The sequence below is a fragment of the Chaetodon auriga genome, chromosome 6, assembly GCF_051107435.1.
Source record: "Chaetodon auriga isolate fChaAug3 chromosome 6, fChaAug3.hap1, whole genome shotgun sequence".
NCBI classification, from domain to species: domain Eukaryota; kingdom Metazoa; phylum Chordata; class Actinopteri; order Chaetodontiformes; family Chaetodontidae; genus Chaetodon; species Chaetodon auriga.
Window position 1 is genome coordinate 16,688,452 of NC_135079.1, and position 18,717 is coordinate 16,707,168.

The 18,717-nt window shown below is 45.7% G+C and overlaps 1 protein-coding gene across 2 annotated transcripts; it reads left to right on the top strand.

Moving 5' to 3' along the window:
• Positions 1 to 383: 383 nt before the first annotated feature.
• man2a2 (mannosidase, alpha, class 2A, member 2) lies at positions 384 to 17,412 on the top strand. Of its 2 annotated transcripts, XM_076734100.1 has the most exons (24): positions 384 to 498; positions 1,695 to 2,617; positions 3,086 to 3,343; positions 3,449 to 3,593; positions 4,830 to 5,001; positions 5,222 to 5,349; positions 5,704 to 5,877; positions 6,666 to 6,852; positions 7,826 to 8,003; positions 8,287 to 8,489; positions 8,861 to 9,043; positions 9,256 to 9,370; positions 9,489 to 9,559; positions 9,668 to 9,833; positions 11,110 to 11,346; positions 11,572 to 11,694; positions 11,984 to 12,098; positions 12,389 to 12,522; positions 12,658 to 12,799; positions 13,145 to 13,278; positions 13,545 to 13,622; positions 14,159 to 14,353; positions 14,505 to 14,618; positions 15,578 to 17,412. In XM_076734100.1, the coding sequence occupies exons 2-24, from the start codon at positions 2,486 to 2,488 to the stop codon at positions 15,728 to 15,730; spliced, it is 3,537 nt and encodes a 1,178-aa protein (XP_076590215.1). In that variant the 5' UTR covers positions 384 to 498; positions 1,695 to 2,485; the 3' UTR covers positions 15,731 to 17,412. The 2 variants fall into 2 exon arrangements, with proteins under 2 accessions (XP_076590215.1, XP_076590216.1); XM_076734101.1 differs by lacking the exon at positions 13,545 to 13,622.
• The last annotated feature ends 1,305 nt before the right edge of the window (positions 17,413 to 18,717 follow it).

Sequence of the window (18,717 nt, forward strand, 5' to 3'; positions counted from 1 at the left end):
CTATTTTTGGTAACTGGGTTATGTTAGACACAAGGTCAGTATAAGTGACAAAGTGTTTTAAATGGGCTGAGTTTTATAAAGTGTGTACGTACAGTACATGTCTCGAGTGATCATAAGTGTTTGTTTACTGTCCTCTAAATGATTATATTCTTGCATGCACTGTGCATTTGTAATCATGTTGTTATCTGTTTCAGAATTCAAAACAAGCAGGATACTCTGACTGATTGCAATCACCCTGTGCGTTAAATCGTTACATTCATACAATAATTATTCAACAATAGTGTAGAATTGAAGGTTGGTGCATTTATTTTACAATCCGCTGAAGCTGTTGGCCAATCATCGACTGATGCGCAGCTCCTGTCTTCCCATAAGCCTTTGCTGCAGCTCAGTGGTGCTAGCTGCTAAGCTAGCAGGTTCAGTTGGTAATCTGTCAGCCTGAAGCTAAAAGCACGCACACTGCTCGGCTCTGCACTCTTCCGGATTACTCTCCTTTGATGGGTAACGTCAGATTTTTTTCATTTTGTTCACTAAGAGACAGGGGGCCGAGGTCGTAACTGAATGTTAGCTGGTGTTTAGATGGAAAGTGGACGGTGAACGTTAGCCAGGTCACGTATTGTCTTAATCTTATCAAGACAATACTTGCTATCGTCTGTAACGTTAGACGTACAGTAAATATGCCCTGCAGCTCAGGCTTTCCACGGATGCAGAAAGACAGCTGTGACTGTCATCCACCTGGATTTATCAGTAAAAGACAATCCTTATAGTAACGTTGTCCGACTCCAGAAGCTAGCACGCAAACCTGTCGAGTTGATGTGGTTAACTTATTAACGGAACATCTGGTAGCTAGCGTTAGCTTGTTTAGCTGCATATTCGTGATATCTAGTTAATATTAAACTAACCGAGATTATTAAACTTCGATGTAGTGCGTTAATGTAACTCATGGCTTGACGAGCTACACGTATGAACTAGCTGACTGTATTTGAGCTTACACAGGATAATGTCCAAATGCAGGTATTTTAGTGCTTTTAAGTTTGAAGCAACGCGGTGTTGCCTGGCTAGCTGCCCAGCGATATCTGACCAAAAGTCACCCAAGTTAAAAATAAATAAACTTATCAGAGGTGCCACTCCCGAGTCGAAGAATACTGCTCACGGGGATCGGGTAGCTCGCATAAGAGATTATGAACACTGAGGAATGTTTTCGTTGATGCTAACATGCCATCATGTGAGCAGCTTGGACTCTGTGGTGCATTCACAGTCTGTCCCATAAATGCAGAACTGTAATCATTATCTCTGTCAGGCATCCCGACTAACAAAGCCTTTCTTGTTGGATATATATTCATCTCGTCCAGAAGGTCTGAGAAATAATAGTCTTCCTATTGACAGCGAGGCTATTTTTCAGGCTGAGCAGATGTAAGTGCCAGGATAATATCCCAACACTGTGTAATGCAAAGAGAGTCCCAGCCTGAGAAGTGAGCGGATTATGGTGGTGTTGGATTTACGCACAGAGGGGAAACAGGAACACCTATTAGTGCTGTGAGGAAACACAGGCCACTGCGCTCAAAAAAAGCAAAGAAAAGATCTCTCATTCTCCCACATACTTCCTTTCACTTGTGCTTCTTGTCAGTGACGGTCCATGTCTGGAAGGCTGAATACATATTTTTGCATGCTCCATTAATCAAAACCTTTCCTAACAGCTGAAGAAGACCCTCTGATGTGATTTCTTGCTGCTTGTGATGAAGGACAGACGCGCTGCCCATGCTGCCACAGTAGATATGCTGTCACTATGCTGCTGAGAGAAGAATGACATTTGTCTCATTTTAATTCCTGGAGCTGCTTCGGGCAGAGTTGAGGCTTGCTTCAAAAGTTGCTGCTCTAAGCCAAGTTGGTCTTTTTTTCTCAGCCCAATTCTTTGCACCGTCGCAGCCTCGTGTGCAAACTGTTATGGCACTGGAGGCCAACTAAGCAAAAGGGCTGTACTGGACGATTAGACTGTGCCGTGGGAGTGGGGACTGGACCAGGAGAGCAGGCCCACAGCGACACAGATCATGCTGAAGGGACACTAGGGTCCCTGTTTGAGCCCCTTCTGTGTGGCGCTTGCTTTTTTTTTTTTTTTTTTTTTTTTCTTTTCCTGCAGTCTCATCGTTTTGGATGGTTGAACACAAGGGCTACTTTGAAGGAGCCCACCGGTGGCTGTGGTTTGGCCAAAGCTGACAGACGGCTTGCCAGCTATTGCTGATTTAGTACCCTTGTCCACTGCTACCACTGCTGTAGCCCTCCAGTATGGTGAGTGGAGGCTGGAGGCATCGCAGGAGTGTAACTGAACCGTCAATACTGGTGTAGCTGGTTACTTTCATTTTCCCTGCACTGCGAGGGATTGCATCCAAGTTTTCAAGGACTTCTTTTTTCCTCTGTGCCGGACAAAACACCACAGTCAAGGTCATTTAAAAAATTCCAGCCCCCAGAAAGAAGACCGCTCCAGAGGAAGATGAAGCTGAGGAAGCAGGTGACAGTGTGTGGAGGGGCCATATTCTGTGTGGCTGTATTCTCACTGTATCTGATGTTGGATCGAGTCCAACATGACCCTGCAAGGCGACAGAATGGCGGGAACTTTCCACGGGTAAGAATCATTGCTGTGGTGGTGGTGCATACGGTGTGACGTGTGACCCCTCTCTGCAGTTATTTTTGTTGCTCATCTTTTTGCATGTTTTGTCGGGATGCATCAGAAGTTTAATGAAAGCACAAATGAACATAGAGATTTGCCCAATTGCTGATAACATTAGTTAGATTTCTTACATGCTGTAACACAATGCTTCATATGTATTCTTTATTTTTGAATATTGAAGTGTAAATAGACCCGTCCATCACGTAGCTATTGTTGTGTTGATGTTTTTAAGGCCGATTGATCTCATACCACTATTTGTTACCTTGGCTGAATCAGAAGATTTTTCATCACAGGTCATCTAATTTCTCAGTCTTCAAACTAAAGTCTGTTCGCAGTAACAGAGAAGAAGAATGTGGGCTTGGTTAACAGATGTTTTGTGATGCTGTACAGCTGTGTGATTTATTATTTCTGTGTGCGTTTTAGAGCCAAATCTCAGTTCTGCAGAACCGGATAGAGCAGCTGGAGCAGCTTCTGGAAGAAAACCACCAAATCATCAGCCACATAAAGGACTCTGTGATGGAGCTCACAGACACAGGAGCTGTGTCTCCCAGCGGCCACCTGCCATTCAGAAGTGCCAATGGTTCCTGGGTCCTGCCCTTTGACGGCCGCCCCACTTTCCTCACCGTCAAGCCCCAGGATTGCCAGTTTGCTGCAGGCAGCCGTGGTCAAGCAGATGTTCAGGTGAGCTTACTGTACTGCTGGTCGTTGTTCTCTTAGATTAAATGCTAAGTAGCTAATTGATTTTTGTGTCTGGTGAGCAAATGACGAGTTGATGTTTCATCTTAGATGCTGGACGTATACTCCCTCCTCAAGTTTGACAACCCTGATGGCGGCGTGTGGAAACAGGGCTTCGACATTACTTTTGACCCAGACGAGTGGGACAATGAACCACTGCAAGTGTTTGTGGTCCCCCACTCCCACAATGATCCAGGTGAATTGAGTGGGCATAACACACACGCAGCAAAGCTTTGTTAAAAGTTGTACATTTCTCTGTGCGAGTTTAAAAGTCCGTCCGATCAAACTGCAAATTGAGACTCAGCTGAAAGCAGCTTAAAAATGACATGTTGTCTGCAGACGAGCAGCCGTGAGGCCTTACCTGAGCAGGAGCTCGTGATGGGGACACGGAAATCATTCAAAATTTGACTCATTTGTCCTGCTTATTATTAGCATAATGCTGACATGATTGACGGCTTAGCCACAAACAATGGAATTACAAAGATATTGGCAACGGAAAGTTGAGCTATTTATAGGTCGGATTGACTGAGATTTTATTCTGGACTGACATTTCCATTAAACTTGTTTACCAGCCTGCCGCATGCTTGCTAACTTGACAGTTATTGATATGTGGACAGGCTGCAGAGACCTGCAAATTTTGTCCATCAACAATAGGAAAGAGGCTTCATTTGGAGCTGCATTTGATTAAACTCTGCTGCAAAGTTTTCTTCAGCAATCATTTATGCAGCAGTCAGTGTCAGGGGCTTCTAGATGGTAGGAGGGCTTTGCAGCCAGAAGTCATATTGTCAGCTCACACTGAAGACGCATGAAAGCAGGTTCACTGGTAATCGGCTCATTTCCTTAAATGCAAAGAAGGGATTTTAAAGGTTTCGGTGAACTACAGGTAAGCAGGTCAAACAGTGAGTAACACAGCCTGAAAGAGACTCCAGTAAATAGTCCTGTCCCCCACAACTGTCTGTGAGCTGTACTTCACTCTGCTATCGCCACTTCAGTGTCATCGCTTCTGACTGAACTGCAGGATTATGTGGAACTTTGATCTCGATGAAACATATTAGTCTACAATATGTGAGCTAAATATTTGACAGGACATTTCTGGGCTGTGCTATTCTACACTGTTGCACACTGCAAAGTGCATAGAAGATGCTTTTTAGTCACTTTCTTTGAAACCACTCTGCTAAATAGCTTTCTGAGGGGAACAGCTCTGCTTGAATAAAATATGAGTTTTATTTTTTGATCCGTTGCAGCACTTCTTCCACAGAGTTGAGTCTCTTACCTGGCCGGGCTTCTTGGCTTTGTGTCAGGCGGCTGGATAAATGGGAGGGGGGGAGGCTGTACAGAGGTGTATTGTTTCAGAGACAGTCCAATTTGTAGTGGACAGTCTGTTTGCCAACTGTTTTACAGATTGCACATATTTAACTCCTTGTCTTGTTAGGTTGGATCAAGACTTTTGACAAGTACTTCACAGACCAGACGCAGCACATTTTAAACAACATGGTGGTGAAGCTGGCCGAGGATCCTCGCAGGAAGTTCATCTGGTCTGAGATTTCATTCTTCTCCAAATGGTGGGAGACTGCAGACATACACAAGCAGGATGCTATGCGCAAGTGAGTCACGGCTTAGTTGAATTTCCCCACATAAGTCGGAGAATTTGTCGAGATTTCTTTGATGCCTACTGGCCTTAAGTGCGGTGTTTTACACAATAGATCGTATCTGCTGGCAGATTGTGGTTTCTCTAAAAATAGCTTGTTATCTGGTTAATGTGACTCTCCCTCTGTAGGGGTGGATTATCCTCACCTTGCTTTCCTAATCCTCTCTGTTCAACAGGCTGATCCTTGGAGGGCAGCTGGAGATTGTGACAGGAGGCTGGGTGATGACGGATGAAGCCAATGTTCACTACTTTGCCATGATAGACCAGCTCATTGAAGGACATCAGTGGCTGGAGAGGAATCTAGGTACTTCACCAATCACAAATGACTCCTTTCTCCAGCCTTTTCAGTCAAATGATGATAAAATGTTTAAGACGCTCTCTTCTCTCCATGAAGTCTCAGGACTTTTGCCTTCACTCCAGTTCTTTTCACTACATCTATGTCTGAAGTTGAAATGATACTGGCTCTCTCAGTTGTTGATGGTAAAATCTGAGCTTGTCATCCCACATGCAGCAGCTGTGGCCTCTCACTCAGTGGGTGATAAAGTACTTTGTGCTACTTTCAGTGCTCCCTGCTGAGGAGAATGATTTTCTAAAAGATGCACCCCTTCCTCTCTCTGAGCATAAACCTGAACTGCTTGCTTCCTGCTTGCTGTCATAGGTATAACTCCCCGCAGTGGGTGGGCGGTAGACCCTTTTGGTCACAGTGCCACGATGCCCTATCTGCTGAAGCGGGCCAACCTGACCAGCATGCTCATCCAGAGGGTCCACTACTCCATCAAAAAACACTTTGCCTCCACGCGCAGCCTGGAGTTTATGTGGAGGCAGGCCTGGGGTGAGTGGACCAGGGCCAAACGATGTTGTCTGATTCATGTGCTCGTCTTTGTTAAGCTCATTGCAGAGTGAGTCATGCCACTTGTCATGGTGCGTTATAGCCTCAGAGGACCAATCTTCATTATTATTTCTTAATGAACTGGACATCTGCTAAAGATTTACTGTCCATTTGTTCCTAATGGGAAAAATCCTCTGATATTACACTGTTTGATTTGTGATGGCTCTTTTGGAGATTCATTCTGTGATGCAGTGTTGTCATTTACTTTTTGCTTCTTCATCCACAATGACTTCTGACAGTCTGCAGAGAACACTGTGGGTGTGAACTTAAGTCAGCAACACATTTTGTCTGTCTATGATCACAAATACCGTCCTTAGTCAGAGCAGAACATGCTATATTGGTCTGTTTCATTCTGCTCTTCAAAGCCAGTTGTCTACAATAGATGTCTCTTGAGTAGGGTTGCAATGGGTCTGTACATTTCGGGTAAATTTCCAAGAAAAATTAAGCTGGGAATTTTGGAAAATTTTGCACATTGCAATATAAAAATGTTCCATTTTAGGAACTTCTTTGGGGGGGGGCATGCTCATAAAAAAGCAGTGCTGGGTCTTATGGCATGTTTTGGTTAATTGAATTGTTGTTTCTGCACTCTTCTGACACACTTACAGATAATTTTTCAGCATCTCTTTCTGTTTGAAGTGTTCTATTTGAAAGATTCCACCTTGAATATTCCTGGGATTTTGCGTCCCTGCTCCTAAGCCCATGTTTTTATTGTTGCTTTGCTGCCTCGACAGACTCTGGCTCGAGCACAGACATCTTCTGCCACATGATGCCATTCTACAGCTACGACGTGCCTCACACCTGTGGGCCCGACCCGAAGATCTGCTGCCAGTTCGATTTCAAGCGGTTACCAGGTGGTCGGATAAACTGTCCCTGGAAGGTGCCACCAAAAACTGTGGTGGAGGCCAATGTAGCAGAGAGGTGAGACATGTGGGGGTGACTGCTGAAGGTCTTTCCTGACTTTCTCCGAGAGAACATGTTGTAGTATTAGAGCTGGACTAATCTGTCGGCTGGGCTGAAATTTGATTATCGCAGATATGTCCGTGTTGGTGTAAGTTAGAGCTTATAAATCGATTGTCACAAAGTTAATCTGCCACTATTTTGATTATCTTTTAAGTCACTCATCAAGTAAAAGTGCCAAATATTCTGTCGTCCCAGCTTCTGAGAGGGGAAGAATTGCTGGTTTTATTTGTCTTATGTGATGTTATAATGATGTGATGAGACATTTGAAGACATCAGACATCAATTTAGAATTGGTTGATAATGAAATGATTGTTAGTTACAGCTGCAGTGTATATTTTGGCTGATTAAATAGCAAGAAATGTCAGCACAGACATGCAAAAAAAAATGTATGAGGTCATTTAAAAACAGGGTTTCCATCACATAGTTTGTCCACCGCCTGACAGAGTTATGGTTCAACTGTAAAATGTCCTGCTCAGTATGTCTCTTAGTCTAGTATTGAATAACCAAAGTTCAGGGATCCTAATTAAACATAGTTGTTTGTGACATGTTTATGCAAGCAAAATTTGGTTCCAGTGACACAGACTCATGCACAGCAGTTTGGTCGCTGCTGTTAAAACTCCGTTATCTGTACAAATAAACTAAACTTGAACTCGTGCCAATGACAGCAGCCAGCGAAGGTGGATGAACTGACATAGACTGCAGATAGTCTTGCAGTCTCGTTAAGCTGCCATAAGAGGACCTAAAGAATTTTCCAGAGGACATATTTCAGTGGCTAATGGAAAATACCCCCAGGCTTAATTTGGTCCTGCTCTTTCCAAGGTCGTAGTGATTTCCTCCAAAACTGGCGTACGCAAAGCCGGCCAGTTTGGATGCCAAGAAATGTGTCCTCTCAGTTATTCCTCCCCTCCCTCTCTTCCTCTCTCTCAATCAGGGCACACCTGCTCCTGGATCAGTACCGTAAGAAGTCCAAACTGTACCGCAGCAAGGTACTTCTCGTCCCTCTGGGAGATGACTTCCGCTACGACAAGGCTCTGGAGTGGGATCAGCAGTACATCAACTACCAGAAGCTGTTTGACTACATGAATTCTCATCCAGAGTTGCACGTGCAAGTGAGAGAATAATTTTGTCAACTGTCACAAACGGCGTCGCCTCTTTCATTGTTTTTGCGCTTCTCAGTGCGCCGTGTTCCAACTATCTCCGTGTACAACCTTTCTTGTGATAATGAATCATGCAGCGGCGTTTTAACTTGCTGACAGAACAAAGAATCTGTCGCGGCTCGATGTTTGGTTCAGGAGACGCCATGTAAGATGAAAGGCGCATGCATAATAATGAGAACTTCTCCTTTTCTCTTCTGTTGAGCTGTGTTTCGTGTCGTCTGTCTGGCTCCTCCAGGCTCAGTTTGGGACTCTCACAGACTACTTCAACGCCGTATTCAAAGCGCATGGAGTGGCCCAGGGATCCAGACCGCCGGACTACCCGGTGCTGAGTGGAGATTTCTTTGCCTACGCAGACCGTGAAGACCACTACTGGACTGGCTATTTCACCTCTCGGCCCTTTTACAAGAGCCTGGACCGTGTAATGGAGTCACACCTCAGGTAGGGCAGATTTAATCGCAACTCACTGATGCCTTACACCCTCAATCTGCAGGGTATTAATGATACTGTAGCTGTTGATGTGAGTGAGTTCTACAACCTCGAGTCCGCTGTGTAAAACGTAAATAAAGCAGAATGGGATCATTTGCTCGTCCTTCTTGACATGCATCCTTTTACATTACAGAGTGTATCCATATGAGGGAGATTTCAGAGCTGTTTGCTGGAACATAGCAAATAACCTGATTTTTAATCATATGTAATGTCTCAAAGTTTAAGAATGAAATAAGAATGCTGAAAGGACATTTTTCGATACGTATAACTTGAACCCACCTTCGGCTAGCTAACGAAGCTGCTCTCTGTTAATCTACTTCCAGGGGGGCAGAGATCCTCTACAGCCTGGCGGTTGCGAACGCTCGGCATGCTGGCATGGAAGGCCGCTACCCGGTCTCAGATTATGCCCTGCTGGTGGACGCGAGGCGGTCTGTTGGCCTCTTCCAGCATCATGATGCCATCACCGGCACCGCGAAGGAGAATGTTGTCATCGACTACGGCACCAAGTGAGAATCTGAGGGTTTAGGAAGAAATGACGGTGTGGATTGGATAGATTGAATTTAAAAAAAAAAAAATAGTATTTACATGAAATAGAAGAGCTGAACCTCCTCTCACTGTGGCTATTTCATACCAACACGTTCAATACTTTGAAGTGAAATAACAAGGCGTGTGCTGTGACTGCTGCAGCGAGCCATTGATTCTCCCTCCTCCTCCCCAGATTACTGCGTTCACTCATCGGTCTGAAGAGAGTAATCATCAATGCTGCTCATTTCCTCGTGATGAAGAACAAAGAGTTTTATCGTTTTTATCAAACGGAGCCCTTCCTGGAGACGGTAAGAGGAGGCAAGGAGGGACAGTACTGCCGCTCTGTAATTGTTTGAAAAGCCTGCATGTTTTGTTCCCTGTGTAAGTATTTATTGTGTTTTCCTTGTTATGTTTTTCATTTTGAAGGACGACAGACGTGCTACTCAAGACTCTCTGCCTCAGCGCACTCTAATCGAGCTGGACCCAGCAGGGCCGAGGTATTATCAGCATCCTCTCGCTCTTTACATCTCCTCTGCCCCCCCCCCCACCCCACTCCCCCCTCCACCGTCCTGTGCTTCTGATTGCTTTTTCCTTCCCTCTGCCAGGTACCTGGTTTTGTTCAACCCCATCGAGCAGGAGCGGCTGTGCGTGGTGACGGTGTTGGTCAACACGGTGAGGGTGCGGGTTCTGACTGAGGATGGACAGACCCTCCCGGTGCAGCTGAGTGCTCAGTGGAGCTCTGCCAGTCAAATGAGTGCAGAGGTGTTTGAGGTAAGAGACTAAATTCATTAGTGTCTGCACAGCAGAGTCTGCACTGGATCTGTTCAGTCAGAGAGCTGCTGTGCTCTTAAAGCGTTCTGACAGCGCTCACAGCCCAGCACAAAGTCAGTATAGTTACGAGCTCAACTTGGAGAAAAACAAACTTGAAACGTTCTTGGGGAGTATTACTGCATATATTTAAAAAGTTGGATGAAGCCTTGTGGCTCCAGAGGGAGCTGTGCAGAGTCTGATAAATTGCCTCAAGTGATGTCGCTTGAGTCAGCGTCTGTCGGGGCTGAAGGCTGCAAGTTTGAAAATGTAAAAAAAAAAAAAAAAAAAAATCAGAGGATGAGGAGTTAGAAAGGAGTGAGTTCGCTGCACGTTTCCCTCTTCAGGACACAAACTGTTGACTCAGAGTTGGAGTCATGACGCTGGTGGTTTGACCCCCGACTCCTGATGTCCAAACGCAAAGAGTCCTTGAGCCAGATACTAAAGACCAAATTCCTGTGTGTGTGTGTGTGTGTGCGTGCGCCCGTGCACGTGCGTGTGGGTGGGTGAAATTGCTTTAGAGAAAAGTGTTTGCCAAGAGAATGTATGAGGCATAATATATGAATAAAATTAAAAGCTCACAAAACAGAACAGAATTTGGAACAAAAAGGCGTCAGAGCTGTCCGGTTTCTCTGTCCTTTGATGTTTACATGCAAGCTAGCACTAAACCCACTGAAGCAGCTCAGACTGTATATAGGTGCCGAGCCCACATGTATACTGGTATTTTATGAAATGTGGGTTTTCTCCTTTGTTCCCAAAAAAATAAAAAATAAAAGTCCATATTAAAATGCACAAACACAGTTGAACCACTGTCAAGATCATGTGAGACCAACAGATGGCGATATAACCCTAACCCCAAAGCCATGCTGGCCAATCAGAAGCCTGAAAAAAAGCATTTACTGGTACATTTTGACAAATGCCTGAATACATGTGGACTAGGGATGAATCTGCTGGGCTACAACAAAAAAAAAACAACATTTGCTTCGGCACCACTGTGCAGGTGGATTCACTGCAGCCAAGTGAAACACTCTCCACCCACAGAAAGTAATGAGTTTAAGTGTAACTGAGAAAACGGCCCCATTAACATCATCCCTCATTGCGTTGTAATTACAGCACTGTTGCTAATGTGTGAATGCTTTTAGCTTTTAATGGTCAACAGCAGCATCCACATTAACAAAGACTGAAGCCAGCAGCTTTCTGTGTTTGTCCACATCCAACCATTCCTCCGCCCTCCGTCCAGGCGACGTTCATGGTTCGCCTCCCGCCGCTGGGTCTGGCCGTGTTCCATCTCTACGACTCTCAAGACTCGCCCATGACGCTGCGCTCTGACACCCTGCTCAGGCTGTCCGGCCGGGGCGCCACCGCCCGTGCCGTGGACCCGCTTCCGGTCCGCTCGCAGCAGTCCGACCCTCAGACCTTCTACATCAGCAGTCAGTCTCTCACACTGGGCTTCTCCGGAACCACCGGGCTGCTGGAGGTTTGCCTTTTATCGACTCTTACTTCATGTTGACTTAACATCAGAACTCAGGATCCGCTCATCTGTTTTAACTTTGATCTCCTGGTGGGGCGAGAAAACCGTGATCTTGATTTCTCTATAAACCCTGCCTGTGTGATCAAAGTGAACATGGCATGTCTTGTTGCTACTCAAACAGCCTTTCATCTCCTTTTTTTCTAATTCAGTTTTTTTTTTCTTCCTCTGCAGAGTATCAAGCGCAAGGATGATCCTCAGGAAGTGAAGGTTCAGATGCAGTTCATGGTCTACGGCACTCGTCCCTCGAAAGACAAAAGTGGAGCTTATCTCTTCCTCCCTGATGGGAAAGCAAAGGTATTCTCTCAGTTGTTGTATCTCAGATGTTTACTTGCCTCTCAGAAGGCTTTGATAGTTCTCCCTCGTGTGTTGTGTCGCTGTATCATGCTGGGTTGCTCGGGGCAGAAGGCAGGCAGACTGGGTGCCGCTTCATCTTTTCCTTGATTTTAAAGTCAGTGTAAGATTTCAAATCCCGCACTGTACTCAATCAGTTATTCTGTTGGTGGCTCCTTCGACTTCTCTCTCAGTCATTTTTTTTTAGCACATATTCTGCTCATGACTCTTCTTTCTCTCTTCCTGCTTTCAGCCCTACAACCAGAAAGAGCCCCCGGTGGTGCGCGTCGTGGAGGGACCTCTCTTCTCGGAGGTGGTGGCACACTACCAGCACTTCCAGCAGACCATTCGCATCCACAATGTGCCAGGTAATAAAGCCACAAAACTGCACAATGGAATGAGTTCAAATGGCTTTTTGCAGAAGCTTTTTATGCTTAGTTAAAGGCACCAGATGGTACACTACAACTAGGGAAAATAAGTTCAGCAAAATTGCATTTTATAATTAAATTTGGGACTTTTTCCCCATCAGCTGCCTATTTTTTACTTTTAAGCAGGCACATGCAAAGTGCTATTTGCAAGTGCATTTGCAGATCACATTTTCCAGTCACTTCCCATCTGTGCAGCCTGAGTTTTGTTCTTCATGGTTTTATATTTTCAGGGGTGGACGGGTTGTCTATAGACATGACCACCATGGTGGACATCAGAGATCAGACCAATAAGGAGCTGGCCATGAGACTGGTCACTGACATCCACAGTGGTGACGTCTTCTACACGGATCTCAATGGCTTCCAGGTCAGTCCCGTCACCCGCTGCAGCAGAGAAGAGTTAACTTCTGTTTCTTTCTATGCCGTCAGAACACATCCACACACATCTCCGTCTTTCCTCGCGCTCTGTCTTTGACATCTTGCGTCGGATCTCCTCTTGTAGATGCAGCCTCGTCGCCACTACCTAAAGCTCCCCCTGCAGGCCAACTTCTATCCCATGCCCAGCCAGGCGTACATCCAGGACAGCCATCACCGCCTCACGCTGCACACAGCTCAGTCTCTGGGTGTCAGCAGCCTGGAGAGTGGTCTGTATTTCATTACGTTCTATTTAATGTCATTATTTCATTATTTTAATGAAAGCTATTCCTGTCACCGCCTCCAGCCTTTTATGGACCGGTGTCGTATTGAAGCACACCGAGCATCTCTCCCTCTTGTCCATCAAGAGGTTTTCAGAGAGCAAAGCAGCTCACGCTCTAACGTTAATGTACTGAGCTAATCCTTTTATCATCGCTCTGTGAGTAATGGCGGCGTTCGTAAAGGACGAACAGCTAATAGTGTTTGTCTTCATTGACTGATGTCTGGAAGTTCGGTACTCGGGCTTGGTATGAATGCTGTCCCCGCTCCTCCTCCTCCTCCTCCCTCTCCCTCAGGCCAGCTTGAAGTGATTATGGACCGGCGGCTGATGCAGGATGATAATCGTGGGCTGGGTCAGGGCCTGAAGGACAACAAGAAGACGGGTAACCGCTTCCGGCTGCTGCTGGAGAGGAGATCCACGGGCAACAAGGTCAGTAAGATGACGGCGGAGGCGGGTGCGGAGGCTGGCTGAGTGCTCTTGAAATTCCCGTGTAGCACATCTGATCTGTGCGGTGCTGAATGACACTGTATAAGCTCTGTGCAGGGCTGTGGAATCTAAGAGTGCTGCGCCCTTCACTCTGTGTTCATTGACTCCTTTCTTCATACGTTTCAGATCCCCGTCTGTCCCTCTCTGTCGTCCTCTCCTCGCTCTAACTTTCTTTTCCTTCTCTTCTTGGTCCGCTTCATTGCCTTCAGCATGATGGCGCCTTCGCCAAACTCTCCTCCTTGTTTCATTCTCTCCTCTCCAAAATGTTGAGTGACGGAGTTCAAGAGGTAATGTTGCCGTGGCAACAGTGAGGATGCTTGTTAGCCCGCATCATAGTCTGCGCTGTAGCTCCAGTTCCTTTTTTTTTCCTGCTTCCCTTCACCTCATAGCTGATGCCAAGCCGGTCCATCTTTACGACAGCGCCATTCAAAGTAACAAATGATGCCATTTATCAAGTAAATGAAGACACATTGGCAGAGAATTCGAGGCCTTGGTTGCAGTTTTATCATCCAGCTCTGTGGTGCAACTGCTGAAGGTGCTCTGGATGAAGTTACCACAAAACATCAAAGATCATCTTTGAAACAGTAGAATGCCATTAATATCAAATTGACATCACAGCGCTGTGGCTGTAAGAAACCCAGCGTAGATCGATTTGTGCTGCGTCTGGACTGGAATTAGAAATGTACCTCGTACTCCAACAGAGTAATTAGAGCCTGTTCCTCATGTAGTGCAGTCATAGCAAATTAATGACTCACTGATGCTGTAATAGTAACGGTGTCACTTAACGCTGTGGCTTAAATTTGTCTTTGCCCCCCCTCTACAGATGATGGACAGTGCAACAAATAGCTTCCCGTCGATACTCAGTCACATGACCAACACCTTCCTGAACCACGAGGTCTTGGCGCTGCCCGTCCTCCCCAAACGACGCGGCATCCCTCCTCTGCAAACCTTCGCCCCTCTCAAGTCCATCCTGCCGTGCGACTTCCACCTGCTCAACCTGCGCAGCATCCAGAGCCAGGTGACAGGACAAGAGCAAACAGCAAAACGCACGCACGCACACACGCACACACACACACACACACACACACACACACGCTAACTTTGGTTTTAGATATTCTGTGTGTTGATTTGACTTGATTCTGTGTGTGTGTGTGTGTGTGTGTGAGCAGCAGGACCCCCACTCTCCGTCGCCGTACACAGCCTTGCTTCTTCACCGTCTGGCGCTGGACTGTGGCCTGGAGGCTCAGAACCTGGGATTCAACTGCACCACCACACAGGGACAGGTGAGGGTAGACACGCACACACATGCTAAGAAAACAAAAAACCCAGCTGTATTTGCTACTAAACTCTGAATCCTTTTTTTCATGAGCACAGATTTGTTCGGTTGTGAAATACATTTGAAGTACATTAACTCAGCCACTGTGCATAAGTACAGTATTTTAATTACGTGTATCTGTTCAAGGCTACTTTCTATCCTTCTACTCCACGACATTCCAGAAGGAATGATTGTGAATAGGACGCCTTATTCCAGATTAGACTCAGACAGTGTATAAAGCGGCTAACATTACAGTGCAGCTGTTAATGCAGCAGCGATAACCTGATGATATGATAATACAGCGCTGTCAGGGGCTTAATCAGAACTTTTACTGTTGATACTTTAAGCACATTTAGTTGCTAATACACCTTTACTTCTTAAAGCTGTGTGATGTGTAAGATATGGCCTGAATTTCAGTCTGAAACATTACCAACAGAATGTGAAGACAGTAAATCACCTCAGCACCATTTTTTGCCTTTCATCAAACTGACCTCCTCGATGGCTGTGATTGGTCCTGGTTCCTGAGCCGGTTCTGTTGCCTGTGGTGTGAACACCAACTATTCCCTGGTGCTCCCGCTTCGGGCAGACTCAAGTCAGCTAATGGGGCCATTAGCTGCATGGCTAACTGTGCTAACTAGCTAAAAGCAGCTAATAGCCAAAGATAGCTCCAGCAAAGCGTACAGTGGGCAGCATTTAGTACTGACTCTGATGATGTGCTGCCCCCGATCTGTTTGGACGTTGGACAGGTGTTTTTCCTCTACTGGAGAATTGTTCAAAGTGTTTTTACTACTTCAGTAAATGATTTGAAAACTTCTTTTCTCTTGTTTTCTTCCCACTCTAAGCTAGACTTTCCAATTCCCTACACAGTATCTGCAGCCTGACTTGTATCTGTGTTTGTTTCTGACGCCCTTCTCTGCCTCTCTGCAGCTGAATGTGTCGGGACTGTTCAAGAACCTGGACCTGCAGCTGCTCCAGCCCATGTCCCTGACTCTGATGCACTCCAGCACGCCTCTGGCCAACGACTCCTCCATCAGCCTGGATCCCATGGAGATCTCCGCCTTCAAGCTCAAATTGCGCTAACAGCCGTCCGGACTAAGAGAGGCAATCAAAACCCACCAAACTCCTTGGACCAAGAACCAGGCCCCACGCCGGGCCACAGACTGGCAGCAGAGGGTTCTGGGTCTCTCTGTTTTGTCAAGCAGAACCACAAACACTACAGCTCGGAGAGGAAGGGTCCACTGTAACAGGACTGACTGCACGGCAAGAGGGGCAGACGATAGCTGTTACTGTGGACGTCTCCGAGAGCAGCAAACCCCGGATGAACTCGCAGCTGTTCCACAACTAGAAAGACTGCCAGAACCGCTCATCAGACACAGCCGGGTATCTGTTCGTCTCTGTAATCGAAAATGAAATGTCATTTAGTTCTGCTTTGTAAGACCTCATGTCTTTTTCTATCTTTGCTCCATCGTGGACTGAACTACTGAATGTAAATATCCCAAATGATGGGGGGGGCGGGGGGGGGGGCTGGGACTCGTGCCACATCAGAGTGCAATTTACAAAGCTTTATTTGATGTCTGGGTTTTTCATTTTTTTAATGTGCGCAGCGGAGAAGACACGCATCACAGCCGTTTTGTTTTTGTACCTGTCAATGTGACGTCGACCGCACTTCGTTTCATTTTTGCGACAGACTCGAATGCAGCAAAGCGAATGTGCGGCCTCCTCATTTCAAACTCTGCAGCCCTCTTTAGCGATGAGGCCGAGAGTCCCACGTCAGCCACTTCACGCCAATGTGATCGTTAATCCGAGTCAGATGAACGTCTACCTTCTGTTTGCTGTTTTTGCTCGTGGATGGTGGGAAGGCTTTCTTTGCTTCGCTTCTTCTCCCCCTCGCTTGGCTTCCCACGTGCTGATGAGCAAACGGTGGAAGGTTTGCGCATCTGAAAGCCCCTGTCCATCATTCCTGTGCTTGGACTTCACTGCTGAGGTGGTAGTGTTGTTTACCATGCTGTATGCAGTAGAAGACTAGACAAAGACTATACCTCGTATGTACCGTACGGCAGATATATCAGTGTGAGTGTGTGTCCGTATGTAGCGTATGTTGAATACTTGAGGGGTTTTTGGGGGTGTATTGAGGTAACAATGTGTACTATCAGGGACCATTCATAGTACGTTAGGTGTCATCGATCTGTTTGTGTGTCTGCGTTGAGCAGCGGGTCATATCACGGCAGGACAAAGGGAGCATCCCAATGAAGACCAGGACAGAAACAGAAAGGGGTAGTTCACCCAAATTACAAAAATAGTGAGGTTGGCTCCAGCGGTGTCTGGCGATGCGGACAGATTTATTTTGGAGATCTCAGTGTGGAACTGCTACGATAAATCGTTTACTGAGTAACCATCGTAAATGTCAAAAACTGTGAAAAAAAGCTCATTACAGTTCCCCAGAGCCCAAGGTTCCATCTTTTTAATCACTTGTTTTGTGTAAAGAGCAACTCAAAGCCCAGATATATTAAAGATTTTAAAAGCAGCACATTATTCATTCCAGAGGCTGAATCAAAGAATATTTTCCATGTTAACTTGGTAAATGATACCTGAGGGTGGATGAAATATAATTGTTCTCAGTTTCATTTTCTTTTGAACATTACAGCACTTTATCTGTCTCTGAGATATCTGCTATCACCTTAGTACAATGAAGCCGAATGGAATTTCATTTTTGGTGTTTGATGCGTTAAAATGTTTCATTAAAAGGAAAAAAAAAAAAAAAAGGACAGCAAGTGGTCTTTTTTGGAAAAGAGTTCCCTTCATTGTGGATCATCCTCAGACCTCGCTGTGACGTCTAAGAAGGGACCAGTTCCACACCACAGGCTAATGCTAGGCAGGCTTTGAGTGTGTTCACACTGGAAAAGTGATGAGATGAAATAAACAGAATGCATCTAAAAAAATGCTTGATTTTTTTTTAGTGAGCTCAGAAAGGAAATGGAAGAATTAAAACAGCTCCAGCAAAACCAGAAAAAAGGTTCATTGCCTTTGCAGGTGCACAGATTGCATAATTTCCTGCTTGTATAAAACCATAAAATATGTAAATTTACAGTAACTACATGTCCGGTAACACTAAAGATTGGTATATAGTATATCTAACTGGATGGAAAGGGGACAAAGCAATTAACTGTGTGACCAAAACCAAAACTGTCTGCATGTCAACATGCCACTGAGTGAGTGGACTTCAGAGAGAGAATATGTATGTTTTTGTCATTTTTGGGTGAACTAACCCTTTAAGAAGAAGTTGTATCAAAGCTTAATGCAGAAGAAAATAAGTTTCTTCGAAAGAGCTGCAGTTTTTTTTTTTTTTTTAAATTTCAGCTCCACAGTGCTTCCTTGCTTCTTATCCCGGGGCAGTCTCGAGGCACTCGGCCTGTTCTGGTGTGTATCCGCCTCCACAGAGGCCGTGGAGGATGTTGTCATCTGTGTCCAAAGCTGAGGCCGGACATCTCACAGCCCACCTGTGTTCCACTTTGTCCTGCGCTGCCACCTCACGCTGTCCCACTGTGTCCCATTTTCCACAGCAGCTCTGCTGCTTTGTTGCTCCCCTCCTCCGTCCTGATGTCTGGTCTGCCATACCTCAGTACATCCTGCCGTCCCTCTCACTGTGAGCCCTGCAGACCCCCCCCCCCAGCTGTGATTAACATTTCTGTAAGGCCAGACTTCACTGCATCTTGAATCTGCACTTCTCCTGTCGTCTTTCTCACCTTGTCATAACCTTGTCTCCCGCTGTGTCAACGTTGCGTCCGGGTTTCTGTATAAATGTCTCTTCTTTTCTAAATGTGACACGTGTTGTAGCGCTGTTTCTGTTTGTTCAGAGGTAATATATGAAGGCATGGTCTTGTGTGTATTTGTTTATTCATGATGGGTTAAAGCTGCAGTAGGAAAGGAGAGATGGGAAGGAAATAATCAAAATATAAAGATTGTCTTTCTAAAAAAAAAAAAGCTTCACTTCATCTGAAATGAACTGGATCTCTTCTGTCTCTTTAATGCACTGCTGACTGTATCATCTACTGTACTGTTGTTGTCAT

What these genes read in the sequence shown, in the direction of transcription:
- man2a2 (XM_076734100.1), top strand. Translation starts at nt 2,486, where the DNA reads ATGAAGCTGAGGAAGCAGGTGACAGTGTGTGGAGGGGCCATATTCTGT. An exon ending in CGGATCTCAATGGCTTCCAG is followed by an intron (nt 12,523 to 12,657) that starts GTCAGTCCCGTC and finishes CTCCTCTTGTAG; the next exon opens with ATGCAGCCTCGTCGCCACTA. An exon ending in GGAGATCCACGGGCAACAAG is followed by an intron (nt 13,279 to 13,544) that starts GTCAGTAAGATG and finishes CATTGCCTTCAG; the next exon opens with CATGATGGCGCCTTCGCCAA.